This window comes from Anoplolepis gracilipes, chromosome 13, assembly GCF_047496725.1.
Source record: "Anoplolepis gracilipes chromosome 13, ASM4749672v1, whole genome shotgun sequence".
Lineage (NCBI taxonomy): Eukaryota > Metazoa > Arthropoda > Insecta > Hymenoptera > Formicidae > Anoplolepis > Anoplolepis gracilipes.
The window spans coordinates 4,076,943-4,099,830 of record NC_132982.1 but is presented as its reverse complement, the minus strand read 5'-3'; the positions used below and the strand labels follow the sequence as shown (position 1 = coordinate 4,099,830).

Sequence of the window (22,888 nt, the reverse complement as noted above, 5' to 3'; positions counted from 1 at the left end):
ATAAGAGTAACGATATTCTTTTTCTTTATTCTAATTTTATTTTAATATAAAGTACCATGTAAAGATATAAGAAATACAAGTCTCATTCTTCAAGAGCTTACGTAATATTCGTATAGATTCTACGTTGCAAGTTTTCCCCGTGCATCACACTGATAATCTCTTCGCGTCTACTCTCTCTTCCAACATTTTTCTATATTCGCCGCTGCTTTCTTGTGGCGTTTATGACACATCGTAACGTGTTTAGAAGCTCCCATCGCCCCTGCGAAGAATATAAACCGTCTTATTGCGATCGAGGGGATTGAGTCGTCTGGAAAAAACGGATATGGTTTTCGTGCACGCTCCGATCGTATTTACAGTCGCACCGGAGAGCAGTCCGGCCGTATTTACAATTGAGTGGAAAAACAGTCCGTGCATTATTACCGAGAAAGTAAAACTAAACTGCCGTCCCTCTCGCCTCGCTCCGTTCTGGGCATGATATTTGATATAGATATATTCCATTTTTCCTCGGTTTATAAAATATTGCCGTCTGAAAACAGCCGCTTTGTATTTTAGTAGACGTTTACGCTTGTGGCGTTTTATCGTCTTTTCGTTCTCCGCGTTTTTCCGGAGATCCATTAGCGAATTTGAGAGCGATTTTTCTTTAATGGACAGCTTCTCTCGACATCATATTATTATTTATAATACTTTAAATAATATATAATATGAGATATCGTACTTGTATAAAATAAGACAAAATTTGTGAAAAATTTAGTAAACTTAAATTTTTACCGAGTTGACAAGCGTGATCTAAAATTGGCTCGAGAGAGGCGAGAATGAACGAATTCTCTTTGGCAAATCACCGTGACTCGCCGCCGCGCAAACCACTTTTTCCTGCCGATGTCTGCTTTCCTGAGCGACAGCGACAGGATCGACGTTTCGCATGCTATGGCACGACAATAGCGTCGGCCAGTTGCTCGGATCGAAGTTCACGGTTGCATTGAAGATGTCTGTCCACCATCGCCCGAATACCGCTACCGAAAATTCCTACCATCAAATTCTTTCAACGGTTTCAAGTCGCGCTTTCCGTTATTGGATGAAAAAAAATTCAACAGGCGACACGTGACGTGCCGCAACATTTTAGACACGATTAAAACTTGAAAGGTGTTGATTCGAATTGCAGAATAATATGAAATATCTTCTGTGTCGCGATCGAGTGTCAAATTTAATTCTCGTCAATGAAAAATTTTGAAAATAATCTGAAAAAAATCGAGATACTATGTAACGTGTATAAGGTGCCATGTATGCGATGGAAAATACAGCTGGTAAAGAGTCGAAACATCCTGCACGGGGTGCAGGACCATACCGAGCCCGTTCCCTTCGTCGGTGTATTCCAAACGACTGCGTTTGGCAGCGGTCGACCGAGGCGTTCGAGCGATTCGGTTTATTTTTGGGTCAAGTTTTCGCCCGGCCGCTTCGCAATCAGCCGCCGCATTGTCCCGCGGACAATACATTCACCGCGACGGAATCCCGGCGCGCGTAGGAATCCCGGATGCTATCTCGTCCTCCCGCGCCCGGTTTGTCGACCGTCATGTTTTCGCCGGAATTTTCGGAAATTCGATTTGGATGCCGGCGCTGCAGCCGTTCTCGTCCGGCCGTTTGTAATGCTCCGTCCGTAACTGCTCCAGTTTCATTGTGCTTCCATTGTGCTGACAACGAGTGGCGAACCGTAAGGCAGACTGTCGCGAAAGGACAAACTTAATTCTGTCGTGAGACAGAATTAAGTACAATAGCTTTGCGAATGAAGACGACGAGTGTCTTTAATTCTTCATCGAACTAACGTCGAATTCCCGCGAGGAATTCGTGGGAGAATCTGTGTCTGACAGTTTTGACGGGACACAGCCAGCTATACAGTGAGCATGCAATGCGAAGGCTTTGGCGCGGAATCAGGCTTCAGTATGTAAGGCACGTGTCCGCATCTGCCTTTATGAGAGCTTTCCGCGATTCCACCATTTCGTCCTCATTCTGGAGCAAGCTTGCCGCGCGCGGTTGCGGAAGGCGGGGTTGCTCGGGGGTTTCGGGATTAAGGGCGTCGCCGATCATATTAAGGCCGGAGATATCTCTCGCCCGCTCCTTATCCGCCGTCGTACGATCCCCATATAAACCCAGCCCGGGGTTTGTTCCATATAAATTACAGGCACTGTCGGCTTCTGGATATACTGGCGTTGCACGCGCGTCTATGTTGATGTAAATATCGGGGGTCGTCAACCTGTTCGAGATCCTCTTCGGAATAGGATAAAGCAGGATATTTCCGTTAAGGTATATCCCGAATTTGTAGTGTCGGTCATGTTCTTGAGTCGCTCTCGAATCAAATCTTTGGATCCAAGTGCACAAAGTGTATTCGTCCCTTTTTTTTTTTTTTTTTTATTTTCTTCTTTCCCCGATTGCCCCCATTTTCCACAAAGTAACAGGTTGCGCGTCCACAAATTTAAAATAGTCGTGATGGTTGCAACATTCGCAAATGTTACAAACTCGCACAAGCAACCGCATAATTCGACGCGACGGGATAAATCCGGTATCCTTACGAGCGAAATGTTTAACTCCAAGTTAAGCGGCGTGCTCTCGTTTCTTATCGCGTGCGCTTCAGGGCGCGCGAATCAGATAATATTGCACTACTTGCAACTCACTCCTCAACATTGTTAAACTCGATACATATACTTCTACGTCTCGGCCGCGCGTATAAACCAACCCTCTTCCTCTCTCTCTCTCTCTCTTCATGTTCTATCTGAGATAATCGCATTACATGACACATTCTGCATGCAACTACGCACGAATGTAAAGTTTCGAGATTCTACTCGCGGTGCAGGGGTTCTGCAGCTATTTGATTGCTACGCGGAAGATAGTCAAATCGCGAATCCGTCGACTTATACCTTTTCACTCACAGCGGACGATGATTCATCGGGTCTTGAACGTTCTAGCGCATTTCCATCCATTTTCCTTCTCGGCCTTTTCGAATTTCGCGAGAAGTAAATTGACGCCGATTGCCATCGTGTTCGCGACGAGATGACAAAGAGGATAAGAAGAGCGACAATTGATCTGTAGATAATAATAATTAAAGTGGAGAGCAGAGTTACTTTGAGTATCCCGAACAAGCCGCTTTTTCCAACGGAAATTCGATTAAGATATTCTATATCAATATTCTATATCAATATTTGGCATACAAATATAAAGAAAAGAAAGAGAAAAAAGATTACGGCTACGCGCAGTATGCTTGATATTGGAAAAGAAAATATCAGTTTCGATATATATATATATATATATATATATATATATATATATATATATATAAAGTTTAATAATAAATTCGAAAATATCAGCATTCAACGAAAATTCCTGCAATGTTAAAATGACTCAAATATAGAATATTAAATTTAAAAATACGCGAGAGAGACTGGGGCGATATTAATAAACGTATCGTGATAATATTTAACGGATTATCTAAAAAAAAACAAAAAAAAAAAAAAAAAAAGATTGTGGGCACTCTTTGCGTCGCGATTATTTTATCGCGCCTTTGAAATGACGCTTGTAAAATTGCGCGTTGTGGCTGTAAAATTTGTTAGGTTGCGCGTGATAACCGTTGGAAATTACGACGCGAAACTTGCACCCTTTTAACTGATACAAACCAAATTCACCGGCGAGATAAATTCTCAGGCTGTAAAAGCGCTGCGAGCACAACGGGAGTTCGTATACAGGAGGATTTACCATTCTGTAAAGGACCGACGCATTTGTTTCATGCGATTTCAAATTACATTATTACGAGAATAGGAAAGAGAGAGAGAGAGAGAGAGAGAGTGAGAGAGAAAAGAGAGACAAGGAAAAGTCCAGGAGAGAAAGTAACGAAAGTATACAGTATCGTCATACGTGCTCGTTACGATAAAACATATCTTGCTTCGTGTATCGCACTAAATTAGAGGGACTTGGAATATAGCGTAAATTTTCTAAGAATTAGCTATTGGATATTCCGCTAAAGATAATAAATGGAAAAAGTTTATTTATTACGAATAATTTATTATATGTGTGAATTTTTCTCTTTCTCTCCTATAGATAATTTAATATATCAGTAACTAGCAAAACTTAAGATTGTAACGAGAAAAATATTATCTCAGTCTAGTTTTACTATATATAAAATAAGACCATCGTTAAATTACGAATATATACAAACGATTTCCCGAACGGTTATCGTTTTCGCGATAACAGAGAGCGACGTCGTACTCGCGAGGTTTCTGGCGAGAATCCTCTCTCCGGCTTCACCGTGTGCATTCAAATCTGAAGCCGAAAACTTTCGCGAAAAAGAAACTAATCGAAGTATCAAGTTGATTTAAGCACGATGGGAGGGGGCGAGGGGGGGAGGCGCACTCGGAGCCGAAGAGCTCCCCTTCACGGCAAGTTCGATTTCTCCTCTCTCTTTCCCCCCTTCCGTCGTAAATTTGTCCAATCCTTTTGAGTTCGCCTCGAATTAACTCTCCAACGAGAGATTGTCGAACGAGCAACTTTGCGAGTCACTCCCGGAAATCCGGGCAGCGGGCACAATGGCCGCGCTTCCGCATTTCCGGCGGTTCATTTGCACGTGGAGGTGAAGAGAAAGGTCTCCTGCCTGCTCTTCCCTTTCCGTCTCTTCTCCTATCGCTCGCGGCGGTTTCCGAGATTTCCGAGGACGAAGATGAAGAGCGCGGCGCGCGTCGACCGATGTCGAGGGCGGGAAGGTCGCGCCAATCGCTCGCGATTGGGATTGTTCGCGAGTTACCGAGAGCTGGAGTCAAGATTAATGTTAACTTCGCCGTCGAGTTAATAAGTCCGGCACCTATAAATCCCACCAGCCCCCGTCGTCTTTCCTTCTCTATCTCTCTTTCTCTTTTTCCCCGACGCGACGTCTCTCTTTCTTCACGACGTTTCCTTTGTGTAGGTGTCTCTCTTTCTCTCTTTCTATCTATCTTTTCCTCCTTTCATCCATGCTCCTTGCTACCGGCGCTCCATTACGGACATTTCCTCTCATCCCACGCTTTCACGCCGCCCTGAACCTTCCTCAAACCTTCCTGAAACTCGAAAACTTTCGCGGTGAGAAAAAGCTCCGCGTATCAGCAGCCCTCGGCAAGAAGCCCCCGTCGTTTCGAGCGTCCTTTCCAGGCTCGTTCTCTGCAGGAATCCGCGCTTTTTGTCGCGATTACTTACGTCAAATAGTTTTCCTATTATGGTCTTCTCGCGTCGGCATTTACTCGCTGTGTTGTGTTTTATTTGCGTCAAAAGGAACGATTGCGAACGAATGTCACAAAATAGCTAATACGAATTATTTCACTTTTGCAGTCTGACTTTATATGTAAATCGTAACACTCGCTCTAAGGAAAATTATACAACATTGTAAAGAAGAGATATCGTACGTGTGAATATAAACTCAAATAAATACATAAATGAATATTTATGAAACTTTGCATAAATTTATTAAATTTATTATGAGATGAGAGATCTATTCTAGTGAAAGAGATTCGAAATATATTTATAAAATTTTGTTTATACAAACAATTTGTTTCACGAAGAAAGCACAATTGTGTGGGATACATCCCTCGAGAGAACCGTACTTTATACATGCAAAATCTTATACATAAAACAGGGAAAACTCTTATAAAACAAATGCGCGACAAGGAAAGAAGGAAATTTAATTTCATCGCGAGAGGCCGGTCGCTGGCGGAAGCCGCGTGCGGAACAACGCGATCCGGCACGGTCAGCTTTTACGGTTCCGACGGGCGGAAAGCGGAAAGCGGAAACTGGTCGCTAAGGACGCGCCGCTCCTTGGGAAAGCCTTGTCGAGAGAGCTGACGTTTAATTTAATAAAACCGTCGCGGCTTTTCTTTGCTTTTCTCCTCCTCTGTCTCTCTTTCTCGCACGCGATTTCAACTGCGGGGGTGGCAAGGGGTAGTTTCCGCGCCATTTCCCGGGACCGAGCCGGTCGTCGACGTCCCGGGGACCTGCCGTCCGTGTAAAATTCCTTCGGAAAAACTGCGCGCACCCGGCTGGGGCCGGGTGCACCTTGTTAAGAACGTCAAACTTACGGTCGAGAGTTCGCCGGAACTTTGTAATTTCCAGCACGCTGATTGACGTTCGCTCTCTCGCGCAGTTTTTACGTCTCTTCGGTTGTCGTCGAACGATATGAAGGACTGCTCGAGCTTGGCGAAATGCTATCTGTCCATTCATGTTCCCTGCGCTGCGTAGTAATTATAATTTCTTGTGAATTACTTTTATTAAAATGTGATAATTTCTTGTGAATATGAAAAAAATAGAACTTGGGCGCGCGTTAATTTTTTATAAGTGACATAAATTGTGATTATTCTTATACATTATTCTTAATATATAATACTGTAGAAATTGCTGCCAGAGGTTACAAGTTTCAAGACGGCATATTAAAAAGCGAAAAGATTGTTCTCTGTTCTTCTTTCTTTTTTTCTCTGTGAAAATGTGATTTTTTTAAATATATCCATTTATTAAGATTCATTTATTGATCTAATCGTATTTTATAATCTTTTTTTATTACTTTTTAAAATAAGTTGTCAAAAATCTATAAGATATTATCGTCATATTTACAGATTAGACTCTCATATTTTTATATTGAATATAAATAATATGATAAGATTATTTATGGTCTATGTAACACAACAAGTTAATAATGATCATAAATTAACTAAAATTACAGTCAAGTTTGCCATTAATTGTTGTTAATATTGTTCGTGCTGAATACATTTCAGCTGGCTGTCCCTGGTCTCCGCCCAGTCTCTAATGATTATAATTTTGTAACGAAAATCAGGCGTGGCCCAAAGAATTTATTCTTAATACTGACGTACGATTATGCAACCATTAAGTTTCTGATACCTGCCGCCTGTCCCCGATAGAAGTAGATTGAGCACTTGATCGCGTGACATTAATTCATTATTACAACAGAAATTCACGACCGCTCGAATGAAGACGGTGCTATCGAATAACGTCGAAAAACGTCGAAAGAAATTAATGTTGTAAGCCAGTCTATATTTTTCCTCTCTCGCGCCGTAAATTATATTCCTACATTAATATTCCGCCTGCAAGCGGTGCAAAAATGTTTCCTACTTAACGCCGGATTCTTACAGCTTGATATATCGTCGCTCGTTTTATCGCTCGATTTTTCTCGTTGTGTAATTATCCGTTAACCCATTTCACGGTGCCTTAAATCCCACTTTGTCGTCACCAATCCAGGAACAATGCCCGTCGTACTTTTCGTTCGATAAAAGAGAATTTAAAGTCATCGATTTTAAGGTAAAAATTTTTTTTCTAGCAAAAAATGGTTGCAAATGCATTAAAAACTTTATTTTAATTGTCGCACGATATAAAGTTTTGTAATAAAAAAACTGTCGAGTTAGAAAATTGTCGCGACAGAGTCTATTATTCAATCTCACTTCAAGTATTCGATATTCAATTCATTTATGGTTATATGATTGCGAGTTGACGGCTGCTTCAAAAGAATTTTTAAGAACAATAACAATAATAATAATAACAATTTGAAAAACATATGTTATATTTAAATCTGTTTTACCGTGTTGTAAATATTCAATAATTCGACGGCAGCATATCGTTTCTTTTCTCTGAGTGTAAAATTTACTCTTAGTCAACTGGCGTTTCAATTATTAGGAGCTAACACGCGGCTAATAACGTCATCGTCAATTATCATCATATCCAACAAGACCGACTGTTGACGGCTTAATGGAATTTCCGAGTAGGCTGCAACCACGAGACCAAATTCGCACCCTTTGTCTCCCTTTTACGGCAAGTCTTGTATTATTGCTGTATCATTATTTTGCTGATTTGTTACGAGATTATCTTGTTGAATGAATAGGCATTTTTACACAGCTCGAAAGCGAAAGAAATTTTTGATTAAAGTTTTGATATGAAAATGTTGAACCAGGTAAAAAAGAATAATTGCATGCATCTAACATTGAAGGGTCACGTAAGAGTTCATTAGCCGTTTTATATACAAGATCGCTTGATAATGAAATTTATTTTCTCAAAACTTTCAACGGATAAAGGAAAGTTTCGATCCTTTGAAAACGAAAAAGAGGAGTTGCTTGACAAAGGAAATAAGATGCAAGAAAAATGATATAGAGACACTACTAGCTATTCATTTCGTGGTAATTTTATTAAAGCTATTGGCATTTGTCTCATTGTCGCGTGATTCGCTGCAGACCGTATATCTCCATTACTCATTTCTCGATTAAAGAGAAAGGTAGTTTAGTCACGACTCCGGTTCTCCGCCATTCATCAAAAGGTATCGCGTAATCCGGCGTGTAATCCGGCCCTGTGTTGGCAGCGTTATCACGTGTCGACCATTGTCGGGCATCGTTTCCGCAGTTTGGCCCAGTTTGTTGCGCTTTATATCACTTAACGCACACGCGTGCCGCCGTACCGTTTCGTACGCGCGCGTAGCTTTTCGAGACCGAAGACGAAGAATCGACACACGTAACGGCGTAAGTATATCGCGCACGTGGGCGCAGTTACGGGAGACGTGTGAGCGTCGAAGGGAAACTTTCCTCATTTTTCGCCTGGAGCTCGATCTCGCCGGGGACGCCCGGGAGAAGTTTTTCCCTCTGAAATATCGCGGAAATCAATCGCCAGCGCGAGTGGCCGCGATTGCAGTGCTATTTTCCGCACTTTTCCCGACATCCGGGAACGAAGTAATGGGTCAGTTTAGCTGAGTCGCGTCAAACGCGCTCTACTCGTTGCAGGAACTCGGCAATGGCTTTTGATCTTGTCGGCCGAGAGACGTTTTAATCTTTTTACATTTCTCTTTCTCGCGTTTCATGTATTGAATATAATTTAATTTATCTTTAATAATCTAATAACAACTGAATCAAATAAAATTGCGGTTGGACATCATTTTTATTTAATTATTTTATCTTATTTTATTTTATATTTTAAGTATATTATTTTAAAACACGCTATTTTTACGTATGTGGTAAATAGAAAAATGTATCGTATGTGCAATAAACGTTTTTGCAAATAATCTGCTATGTAAGGAATTTTCCTTTGTAATATAATACTATGAGATTCAATATTATTAATGCTATATCTAATTAAAAATATCTGCCTTTTTATATTGAACTGCTTTTTTTATACGACATGTTTATTCGTTTTACGAAGCATTGCGATACTAAGCAGACTCGTAATCCCATCATCCGTGCGATATTGAGTGCAAACAGTTCGATAGATTCGTAGAACATACAAATACACGCGATAGATCCTTGACAGTAGATGTCACCAAAGCCGATCAGACTTACTCTCCATCGATCTCGTGTACAGAATGTCTGTTGACTTTTCGAGAGATCTTTTCTTCGAAATTGATTTCGAATTACACGTACGTCACGACGACATTCCTAGCATCCTGTCACAATTTAAAATCTCGAAATTGTATAATAATATAAATTCCCCTCAATCTCTCTGTAACTCCACGATAGATATATCGACAATATCGAATATCTCCGATGACGATTCTGATCTGGCTGATCAAGGTAACAACATGCTCACCGGATTGATCAGCCAACTGTGATCAAATCGATTGGAGGCGTATAGCGGATGTCGATCCATCTCGTTCTCGTAACTGAAACGCAGAAACGGAACTGACACACGTCCACTGATCGAATCGATTCTATAGATATAAATGATCTCTCTCGGCCCGGACACACATTCGCTTTCTCTCTCTAAAGTTCTGAAAGCTAGCTTCTACAAATATTTGCGATTAAATATATCTACAGTCCGAGCGTATAACATTTAGCAATCTCGTTAAAAAGAAAAAAAAGATTTTGATAAAAAGTTAGTAGAAAAAAAAAAAAAAAAAAAAAAATATTAATAAACCAAACACAAATCTAAAAACGAAAACGAAAATGAAAATCCACATCGCGATACACGTAAATGTCATGTGAATAAACGAAAATATTTTTGCCCGTATACGAGGAATGCAATTTACATTTACGTCGCACGACGCTCTACAATTTTTATGGAGCGGCATGCATTTTACCGGTACGCGCGATATAAAGAGATACTCTTGTTTACGCAAAATAAAGTGCACTTACAAAAAATACGACGTGTCCTTATCACAAAAGTGTTCCTAAAGAAAGAAAAAAGGAGAGAGGTAAACATCTCCATGTATTGTTTATCGTCGTGTATCGTAGATAAGACGGGGATATATGTCGTCTGATACATCTTTTCGTAGCAACTTATCGATTTTCCACGGAATGTAGCAATGTATATATATATATATATATATATATATATATATATATATATATATATATATATACACACACATACACACACACTCACATATAAATGTCAACAAAGAACAACCGTCGTACTAGATATTGTAGTATATAGCTCAAATGATTGCTTTAACAATTGCAAATTTTTCTTCAATTAATCACGTCTAATTAATCTTGATGATACCAGTCGTGTTCCCGTTTTATGAATTTAATTTATCCGAGTAATCGCTTTCGAATCTATTATCAAAATTCTTATACATATATATATATTGTGATCTTCTTTTTGACAAAAAATATTTCAAAAAGTGATAAAGCAAGTGGATACAATTTCACGCTTTGTTTCTAGTTTATTAGAGTTCTTATTCCATGTAATATTCTCTCCGGTACGCGCTACAGTAGCGACTTCATCTACTTGTCAAGTATACAGTGTTCCATGTGCGCGTTTAGTTCCCGGATGAGGAAACAGAGGGTCGAGAGTACTTCACCGTCATTTCCGGTGAGAACTCACGACCCTCTGTTTCCGCCTCGCGCGCGTCGCTGTCGAATGCAAAAAGGGCGAATGAAGAATAGCGTCTGCTGCGTGAGCTACGCGTGAAATTCCGTCGCCGGGAAATAGCCCCGACGTATGAGAGAAGACGTATTACGTTTATGAATCGCGTTGATAAAGTGCGCGTTGTAAGCGCGCGAATTACGGGCGCACAACTTTAAAAACCCGTTTGATCGTTTTAAAATTTATTATAAAATTAAAATTGCGCGTGCACATCGAATATTTTATGCACGTTTAAATTTAACCGCGTACAATGCCGCTATTTATCGTAAATTTATCGCGCACGTTAAAGCGCGCCGTTCTCGTCGTTTTTGCGTTGTAAATATTTCGTTTTCTCTGTTTCGCCTTCTATCCTGTAATAGCTACTGTAATCTAAAGTCAAATTATCGCTAAAATTAAAATGTATGATTAACAGCTATGCTTTTTAACGCACGCATTTGATAAAAACATTCTTTAATTTGCTCGCGCATAATGCATGTATATTATACGGTATCGTCTTTTCTACATGGACGCGATAACTTGTAGAGAGATTCTCTACTATATTCTCTTTCTAGCTCTCTTCGTCGTTATATCCGATGTCTCGCACCATTTTCCCCGAGAACAATGCGCATTCCGTCGAGCGCGCATAAAATCGACCTATGCAATCTTCCGGACACGATGCGCCTTCCGTTTGTACAAAGTTCCGCGCTCAAATCCATGTAACCTGGCCATTTAACAGGTTTATTCAACCATGTTTGTTTCCTCTTGTCTCGATGGTTATCCGCCACCGAGTCGATATCCGGCAGGACTTTGGTGCCCTATTGATATATCTATCTTGCATAGAGAGAAACTTTCGAATGCCACGTTTGTGATTGGGCGTACTAAATCCATTAAAATTCAAAAGATACATTTACATACGTGATACGCAAGTTGAAAAAATATATATATATATATATATATATATATATATATAATTTAAATATAATCATAATTATAGTGATAATATATTCTTTGAATGTTGTGCCTCATAATTAAGTAAATCTTACTCGAGAAATAAATAACAAAACATAAATGTAGTTTGGTGCTTATGTAATTAATATAATAGAAATTGTAATATTTTATGACATACATAATAAATGCTAAGTATCACGTATAATCGATTATTTAATGAAATAAAAATCTCAATTTACGGAATGGACAATCATGTGAGAGGTTTCATCGGAAAGTCGAGGCTCTTATGTAAATTGCATGCGACAGTTTCTTACGTATGCAGGCACGCACTCACGTACAGATATGCATCTCACGGATCTCAATCGCCTTGTGCGTTATCCTATGCGAGCGGCGACATGTGTTTCCGTGTGCGTCAAACTCTGCGGCGTCGTAGTTATCTCGGAAAGGGAGAATATCGGCACGATATCGGCGTACATACACAAATTCCCATAGAGTCGACCTGCATACATATCGATAGTTTGACAGCACCAACTCGAGCGTAGCTCCAATGGCACACACACGTACACACACACACACACACACACATACATGTAGGGACATGTGCAATCTCTTGAGCGACGTCCTGGACGATGCGGTGGACGATGCACTCACTTTCTTTCGAATGTTCAATTTGAAAATTTATGAGACACCCGAGTCGTGTTCTTAACACACGTGATATTCGTGTCGCGTGTTTCAATATGTTGCATATAAGTATAAGTTGGTTTGCGACGCGAGTATTTTTTTTCTTTTTCGTTGTTGAGTATTCTTTACAGACTGTCTTATCGATTATTCTATTGAGATATATTAAATTGATTTAAATTATATTTTAATTTATCTAATATATTGGCTACAAATGATTTGAAATCATTTTTTTATGCACCTCGATATAAAAAGTAACAAGAAAATTGAAAAATATCCGCCGCGCAAAACCTTTTTAAAGTGCAAATATTCATAATTTAAAATACATATAATTGAACATTACGTCTGTACCACAAATTCCATAATTAAACCGCGATTTAAATTACAAAGGAAAAGTCCGCTGTGCGAGTGCAAATTTGTTGAAGAATAAGCGTTTGAAACTTATCGTGGAGGACTGTTATATTTTCCTCTTTTCACGTTATACATTTGTTCGTTTGCGTAATTTTGTTTAGAGCGACGATGATGAAAGTGAAGAATATATTCATATTTCGCTTCAAGAAATTTCTCAAGTTATTTTTTTTTTTTTTCATTTCGCGACGACATGTACAATATCTCACTGATCTTGCAGTGATAAATTCGTTCACCGTTTAGCAACTTATATTTTTTACGCATTCCCTTCGAAATTCATATAAAAATGTATAATTATTTTCGACGTCATTTAGAATCTCATTGAATCTCTTCAAAAGAGAATTTTTTTAAGGCTTCTCTGAAAGAATAATTTTGAAAAGAATAATTAAAAGTTTCACGAAAAGCTTCGAAGCGGATGAAACGCAGCGGGATATCCGAATTTCCCTGCCATTCGTTTTTCGTAATTATGTTCTGACGTATTATTTTTATCTAGTCCTCTTTTTATTTATTGTATAGAAAAAAAAGCTTATTTGATTCAATAATTTAATTTGACAAAATAAAATGTGAAAAATGAAAAGTGATTTAAATATTGTTAAAAAATGGAACAAAATAGATAAAATGCAATTTAAACGCTTCGTGTCTTTATTCGCCGTTTCTAAGCAAAAATCGGTGATATTTCGTCGTGGTACTTGTCAATAAACGCATATATAGGATACACACGCAACGATAATACAATTTCTTCGTCAAGCGCTTATATTTTTAAGAAATTGGTATTGCGTTTGTGCTTTCTTTAAGCTATGTACATACTTTATACATTTATATTTCGTCTCGCGAGACTCGTTATGCGACGAGAGCCACGTTCCAGACAACCAGTAAGAATGGGCACTAATTAAGGTGGCCTTTAATTAAATTAAAATTCTTAATTAAGTTGCATCAGTTAAACACAATAAATCTTATCGCGTAAGCGCTAATATAAATTACTTAATTCCACGTAGGATGGCAGTCTCTTTCGCAGCTTGTGCACAATGCTAATTGTGTCATTGTAATTAGTTTGCATTTTAAATGGCCAAGGTAGAAGGTTTCTGCCAGCTTTGTGACGAGAGACGTGTTGTGCGAACATTATTTTATAAATTTACTCTACCAGCAATATAACGTTTTCACCGGCTCACGTTTGAATTGCTTTAGAATGTACAGGAATGTCTTACGCGACTATCGCATTATTTTTTAATAGCTTAGCGAACTTGCAATTTGCGCAAAAAGCAGAGTAATTAATTAATTACAAATACAACATCCGCAATTAAGTATTTTGATTGATCGAGGAAAAAAATTTGTATTTTATTTTTAATTAATTAAACAAGTAGATTTTAGAATCATAAAATTAATTCAGAAATAATGCGGCGTAAATGTTTACGGTTTAAATGTTTAAAATTATATGGCATGAAATTTTCATCACATAATTAGGGTGATGGTATAAAAAAAAAGTTGCTTTATAAATAATTAACTGCGCGTACAGATATATTGTAACTAATCTTAACTAATATTAACCCCTGCCCTTTGTTTCTTTTCAGACATGTCGTACAAGCCGCGTCATCCCACTATCGAGGGTAAGTATTTTCTGACATAATATACAATGTAGCGTTAATGGTACGCCAATCTAAATCGGGGAAAGCCTCTCATCCGTTTGAAACACAACATATATGGCACCTTGTACAAACGCGGACTACAGTAATATTGATTTTCCAAATAGACAGCAAGATACATGTCAATTTCTCATGGTATTTCTGACAAAATTCATAGCGTTTTCTGTTAATATCAATATTAAACGCAATTACGATATGTCATAATTTCAAATCACGAAATATCCGCGCAAATTCACTCGTATCATTATAAATTATATTCGCTCTTTTCCGAAGCTAAAACATATCATACGTATAATACATTTAATTTGGAATTCACGATTTGTATCGAAAGTCGGAGACGTAAACGCAAGCGCGAAAAAGGGAGAAAACAAATTCGTGATTTCGTATAAAATTCAGAAATGTAATATTCTCGTACTTTTTATATGAAGAGCCGGATTTCCTACATAATGAAATCGTAGATTTAGATAGCTCGACACGCAACGTTTAGAGACGTGTTATTCCGAAGAATAATCCAACGGGAATGCGGGCCGAGCGGTACCTTTCAAAACGACCGGCGGCACGGCTCAATTACAACATGAAACGCGCGGGTCGCATACCGTGAAATCGCGTTATCGCCGCTAAAACGATCGCGATAACACGCGTGTTTCGCGTCCCGCAACGCTAGCGTCGTGTCAGCGTAGACCATTTTCAAAGATATATTTTTTCACGCCTCTTAACGACGTTTAATTCGTCTCGTTACTCGCGGCACAAATAATCTCGTCATCTCGTTCGTGAGATTTGATTGTGAGAGAACGGCCATAAATGGCGATGAAATACAAAGCCAACGAGATTTCATTTGAAAAATCTCTGGATATTAGTTTTATTCCGCGCCGTATAATATTCTAAATTGCAGAATGTATTGAAAAAAATCAAGTTGTAAAATATAATATAAGAAAAATATTAATATATGAAAAATTTTGTAACATTAATTAAAATCTCTCGCGATTATGTATTATCATATATATATATATATATATATATATATATTCAAATTTTTGAAAGACAACTCCTTTGAAATGTTCACCGTATTCGCTTTGCTTGCTTCCGCATTATGAATATTATCCGCGAAATGAGGATAGGATGAACTCGCGACAAATTCGGACGATGAGATATCAAAATTGTCGATTCAGAATCATCCTCGGATTCGCTTTTCTTTCTATCTCATTTTCCCTGCGACACGCGATTTGTACGCACACGCCGGTGTTATTTTGACAAAATACAAGAGCACACAAACAACTCTTTGCTAGTAAAAGCATAGCACACCGAAAAATTTCCCGCGGCGATGTACGCCGATATTGACATAGTTTATTTGATATTTCCAAGCTTCACCTTCTCCCCTTATTTTTCGCAGTCACTGGCAAAGTAATCTCGAGCGCAATCTTCTTTAAACGTCTCCAAATACGAAATCGCTCATCAAACTCGGATATATCCTGTGCGGTGCTTCGCGATTATTTGCATTCCAATACGTCTGTTCGTCTCTCTCTCTCTCTCTCTCTCTCTCTCTCTCTCTCTCTCTCTCTCTCTCTCTCTCTCTCTCTCTCTCTCTCTCTCCTTAACTTACTCTAGAGCAGCTGTTTCAATTCACACTATTCTCATTACCACGGTTACTCTTGTTACTATGCGCCTATTCTCATTACCGTGTCTGCTCTCGTTACTGTTGGCTACTCTCATTAGTGAGATCCGGCGATGCTACCTACACGATACGTCATCTCTTTCGTCATCTCTCATTCTTTGATCAATTCAAAATTTCGAATGTGAATATTGTGCGTAATTAGAATCTTTTGTTATCATGTGAAAAATGAAAATGCAGACACAATAAAAAATATCTAATTCATCATTTTAATTACATTAAATTTTATTTGATTCCTCTCTTAGCGGGCTTCTTAATTTTCCGATACGATTCTATATAATTAATTTTCAAATTAAATTTTAATTATAAAATTAGACTTATTGTTAGTAAAGATCAATTTCCATTCTTTAATTACATTCTTGCAGCTTCATTCATTAGACGGTTTATATAATTTTTCAATGTTTCGATATTGGAAATATTTATTAATATCTTGAAAAAGAAATTTATAGGAAAAATATCATGAGAAAAATATGTAAATGAAACAAGAACGATACCTTTTACGTTTGTTGAAAACTTATCAGTATAATCCTATAATATTATATTTGACACACTCGGCCCCGATAAAATTAGACAAATATATGTGTACTTTATGTTAGCTATGTATATTACTCACATTTTTCATACTCGTATAGTAAAGCCGTACGTGCACAGACCTGATGTCTACAAGATCCATGTAGGGATATAAAATTCGAAATTGGCTACCTGCTACATGATGATTGATTGTACAATTTATAATGTGGTATATGTTTGCTATACGTACGCTCGTACATGTATACTCGGTCAATATTAATATCGAAATTGCCCACAACTTGCATTCTGTTCAATCATGTTAATTATTACGTTTATAACAGATAATAAAAATTTAATTAAAATAAAGTCTGTTGGAAATTCGTGAAAAATACGTGACTTTATAACAATTAAAAAAGAAAATTTCAAGTATTTTAATTTATGTGTATATCAATATGTTTATATTTATAATTATATTTTCAAAGAATAATTTTTAAATAATTTTTCTCTTTGAAGTGTGTTTCTACGCGAAATGTCCTGTATATTAACTCAAGAATTAACACTAAATTAATATCAAATCTCATCGCATTCATTCGATAATGGTATTAGAACGATTAACTTACTCAAATGTATTTAATAGCTATTTCGCGGACTCTACATATTCGTTAGCATATTGAAAACGCGTGTACGTACGTGCAACAGACTGCACGCCAGGGGAAATACATTACATATTACATGTAATGCAAAGTTCCGCGCAAACAGACGGTCGCATGTAGTTACGTATATTATGTATTAGTTACACAGTTATTTATATGTATCTGCATATACATACATGTATGATATGCAGGAATAGCTCGCTCTCTCTCTCTCTCTCTCTCTCTCTCTCTCTCTGTTTTTTATGACTAACATTTATTACATTTTATAAAAAATTATTTACACATATAGCATGAATAAATTTCATATATTATTACGAATTATTGTTAACTTGATATTGAAATAAATATCATTTAAAATTTAACTTTTTTAGTAGATTAGTGCAAAAAATATATAATAGAATAAATGATGAAATACACGCGTAAATCATAAAAAATAAAGTTATTTTTTAAATTAATATTTTATATGGAGAAACATTTTATAATATCTCTGCCACGGCATTCACAGAAATGCAGATATATATATATATATATATTTGTTTTTATAATGTACCTTGTAATATTATACGTATATCGCATGCGTATACACACGCACGCGCGCGTTTGAGAACCACTGCCTTGTAAACCTGGTCTATCGCAGCGGGTCGATGCGATTCGAAACTGAAACCCTCGAGGTCTATAGGGACGGAGGTGAGGACCCTGTTAGCTTTCATTCGCTAAAAGGCCACCGAACCGCCATTGTACTATCTCTCGAGAATATAATCGGTGAAACGATACGCGACTGCTGCGTTTTGACCATCCGATTTGCTGCACAGTAACAGAATGACGCCTCTGTGTAAATTCGAGTGGTAACGGGCCCGTCGAAGAGTACCAGGCGAATCGATTACATAACCGGCCGTGCCCGGGCGAAAAACGGCTTTTACACATGCACCACGTATACGTTCTTCAAAGAGCATAGGTCTTTTAATCGACATGTCATATTATTGATGGAGTAGTTGTTTATCGTATCCACTTGCGCCCGCAAGTATCTCATTAATTCATCATCAATTTCATCGTAGCCATACTTTTAAGCTGTAAGCTTATCGCAAAGAGAAATGATTTATCGCCATTTAACCATACAATTATACCATATTACAGACATGCAAATTAGAGGGCGATACGACGTATCGTTGAAATATCCCCTCGTCAGATTATCGATTATTCAATTATATCTCTGATAACCCCGCGTGTATTTAGGACACAGTGTATATAGCATACAACTACAATGTAAGACTATAATCTAAGAATTGAGAGTTGCATAGCAAAGTATGCAAAGGGGGTCGCGAGAATGCCAAAGAACGTACGAAACTTGGTCGAAGGTCAATGGCAACCAGAGTTTTTCCGATGCTGCTTTTATTGCCGTTTCTTAGAATCCCGAGCATCATGTTGTTTTTCACGGAAACTTGAACGCAGAGAGCAGAGTTGTGGCGCATCTTTTCTCCATCTCCTATACACGTATATACCTTCTCGGTATGTACGTGTGCAGCGGTAGCCGAGGATCTTTATCAAGTACGCGGCGGCATCGCACATCGCACCTATCTTACGAGAGCGGGTGTGATAAGGTTACGCTAAGAAATTGGCTCTCTCGCGCGGAGAGAGGATCGCAGGACTGGCGGGCAAACTTTCTCCCAAGCGAACCCCGTTTCCCTTTCTCCCCCAGCCCCCTCCGCCCTATCTTTCCTTCCTTCCTTCCTTCCGTCTACTAAATCCAACTCGGTCTTACTTCCGGAACTACTGCTTGACGATTTCTTCTTGTTGCACTTCGAGCGCGCCCAATGTTACTTGGCGAGACGTCGATCAGCGGAAGGAAAAAGAGTCGAAGGTTCACACGAAGTCGGGAGGAAAAGAATCTTATACAGTTGTTATCTTGTCACGAGAAAAGTACGGCAAACGGTGATACGCACTCTTTTACGCTGTTGAACGTCAGGATTATCGCGTCACTGTTTCTCGTCCTTTTAAATTTCAGTTCGTCTTCTCGCGTGTGTTAGATACAAGCAAAAAAGAAAAATAAAAAAATAAAATCCGTATAAATGATGATCGTTATTGATTAACGACGGATAGAAAGGGAGCGTAAAATACTCGTACTAGTGTGAAAATACATGTCACGTTGAAATTTCCAATAAACTTTCAGTATTTGCCAATAGCGTAGAGCCTTGATCAGAATTAATCCGTATGCGATGAACAAGCTCGTTAAAGCATCTCAGTTTGAGTCAGAAGTACCATTCCTACGTACTCGATATCGCGTTCGATATGCGCAACAGTCCCGCAATGCGTAATGTAATTACGTAACGTGCGTAATTATTGCCCATAATAACACTTCGTTCTATTTATGAATTAGTAATGGAGAGAGGAAAATTATTGCAAAATTAAAATTACCATTATTTTAACGAGACGTCAGTGAGATTTACATGTTATTTATATATAATTATAAGTAAGCTGAAGATAAAAAAATGAGATGAAAATATTACGCTTTGTTGAGTCTTCGTTGCCAAGTTAATACTTGATGTGACGGATGTCAAGATTAACTTTGGCGAGTTGAATTTGTAATGAAATATAGCTATACGGAACGAGAAAGTTTCCGAAAGTCGATATTATCTTCATTTATTACTATTTACTTCATGTATATCTTGTTAAGTGGTGAAACTTCAATATGATATAATTTATAAAATAATTGCTCATTTGATTGCTCATTAAATAAACTTATAATTTCAGTAGGAGTTTGTATAAAATTCAAAATCTATATTAAATAATTAAATTAATATCGATTAGCACTAATCTTTTAACTAATTACGTTTTCTTTTTTTTATTACACGATACAACTCTCAATAAACTATCATATTTATTATAAATTTTAATACTTTTTTTTAAAATTATATAAGTGTATACAATATTACGGAAAAGGAATATTTAAGAATTCTTAAAATAATTAATGACTTTTTTTCTGTCAATATTACATTCAAGTTAATGATTAAAACCGATCAATTAAAACTTAATTAATGCAACTAATACGTTTGATTGGATCGAGTTCTGCTTGTCACCGACAGTGAGTTTCACGCTGGTCAATCTTCTCTTCAGTTTATTTTGCGATAAGCGGCAGGTGCGCAGTAACATAAACATTTTATTACATTATTGTACTACTGTGTGCTCAGGCCAGCGAGCTAATTGACTTTCGCCGATAACAGTTTCCTGCAATAGTTTCCAATACTGGCAGCTGCAGCGGGAACGTTCGTGGGATTCAAAGAGATTTTGTTAATTGATCGATATTTATTTAAAGGATTCTGGTCCGAGTTTTCTTTCTCGTACACGCAATAATAACGATTTACGATGGTCTATAACAATTATAAAGAAGTTAGTCACGTAAAAAGAAATTATTAAATTTTTTATGTCTACGTGTATCAATAAATGTAATATATACACAAGATTTTATTATTACTGTTTTAGAAAACACAAAACAGTTGACAAAAATGTGATGATAGATTAAATTAAATTCAAGTTGTAAAAGTTTAATAATAATTATTATATTATTCATTGTTGTATTTATCTGCATTTTTATGGCAAATTTATAAATAGGCGTTGACTGACGTCTCTCCGTCAAATAATAATCCTATAATTTAAATTTATAACGAAAAAAGATGATAATATATTTATAAAGAGTCGACCGTTAATACGTATATCGAATGATAATATTTTACGAGACGGATAACCTGAAAATAGTTTTCCTTTTTCCAATATCGGTCTTTCGGTTCATCACTCTTGCAGACGTAGTAGAAACGCTTTGGTTGTGTAACCTAGATATAAAACTAAAAAGCATCGGCGGAAAACAAGCTTGGTCGTCGCTGGTTTTCGCAGCGTCGCGTCGTTAAAATAAAGAAATTCTTATAATCCGCACCAATTAAAATGTTAATGAGCTAATTAGGACATCAAACTTTTCTGTCAAGACTTATATAATAATTTTATTAATTTTTATCTATATTCCCCCCACATTATGTAGCATAAACAGAGATTATTTATTTCACAAAGTATCCTCGAGTTAAACGAATACAATTTATTTATTTTTATCTATTTTACATTTATCAAATCTTAATTAATCTTATTTAAAATATAAAAGTTTTCGAAAACATTTTGATTGTTATAATTCGAAAATTATCGATTTCGATATTAAGATAAACAATATTCTACTAATCAGTTTAATTTCCAGTGCGCGCAAAGATAATTTATGTTTAATTTTTTGACGATATTAATGAAATAAATGCAAGAAGTGAAGAGAAGAAAATGGAGAGACGATTACAATTTTCGATGGAATCGTCGCGAGCGACGTATCGTTGAGTGTTTCTGGGTTAAATCCACAATGAAGGGCAGAAATAGCGCGACGGGCTGTCGACTCTCTGAAAGCGCGATAATCGACGACCCGATGTCCTCCCCGGCCCGTTGCATCGGATATCAGCCGGCGCGAAAATGTTACGGTATCGGCACGGTAACTAAAAAAGAGGGAGACAGAAACACGCCCATATCCGAGCGTGGAATTTGCGCGCCACCGAAAATCGAGGGCATAAATTAATCAACTAGGCGGACCCTGTGGACCCTGTGGACCCTGCGGACCGACAGCCTCGTTTATCGACGTTTCTCCTCCGTCCTTTCCTAGCTTTTCGAAAAAATAGATTTTGTAAATGTAGAGAGTTTACACTATTTTGTAAACTGTGAATTGCAGTAATTTATTCTGTATGTTTTTGGTTTGTTCATTAAAGTTTACCATGTATATAGGGTGTATTTTTTTTTTATTTTATTTTCCAATCATTTAATTTTTAAACTAACACCACCAATTTATTATTTCATGCACGTTAGTTTTAGATTTTATATCCTTATCAAAAATTAATTTCTATCTTGCTATTTTTTTTATCCATATATGGGAAATAAGAGAATTTGATTTTGTAAATGTATTCAATTTTTTGTTACATCCCGCGCGCGTATATTTCTTATTTATTATTAAATAAAAAGATCCGTTGAGATGTATGTAAATGAATAGAAAACTTTGTAATTTAAATTGTACTTTTTCTTGTGTATTATGCAAATATAACGCTGTGAACATTAAACTTACAAAGATTTAGCCAAGACTTCGAAATACATTTTATCACGACGGTAATCACGTACAAGGTACCATCGACGGTAGTTTTTACCGTGGTCGTTGGTTAAAATCGTCGCTCGTCGAATCCGTCGATAAATCCGAGAGTAATGGTGCGACCTTAAATTAACGGATTAAAGTCGCATTAACTAAATGCGAGATTGACGCGGTTTCACCGCGGTTTCTCCGTGTACGTGTGTATCTGTAACGCCGCTGGCTTGTACCGTGTATCGCCGTGTATATATGTGTATGTACTCCTGCGAGGAACCCCGTAACTTCTGCAGCAGCGTGCTGTGACTGAGACATGGTTCCCCCGGGATCGCTGGTCGAGATTTACGAATCCCCCAACCCTTCCTCCGTATCACTACCGTCGATTTATACACGTGTGCGTTTG

At 37.6% G+C, this 22,888-nt stretch overlaps 1 protein-coding gene across 6 annotated transcripts in view; it reads left to right on the top strand.

The window, feature by feature from the left end:
* Window positions 1–22,888, top strand: part of LOC140672493 (agrin) — a 335,476-nt gene that overhangs the window by 76,734 nt on the left and 235,854 nt on the right. For all 6 annotated transcript variants that reach the window (XM_072904689.1, XM_072904691.1, XM_072904693.1 and 3 more), the window contains exon 3: window positions 14,436–14,471. In XM_072904689.1, the coding sequence (XP_072760790.1) occupies window positions 14,436–14,471 (36 nt within the window). The remainder of the gene's footprint in view (window positions 1–14,435; window positions 14,472–22,888) is intronic.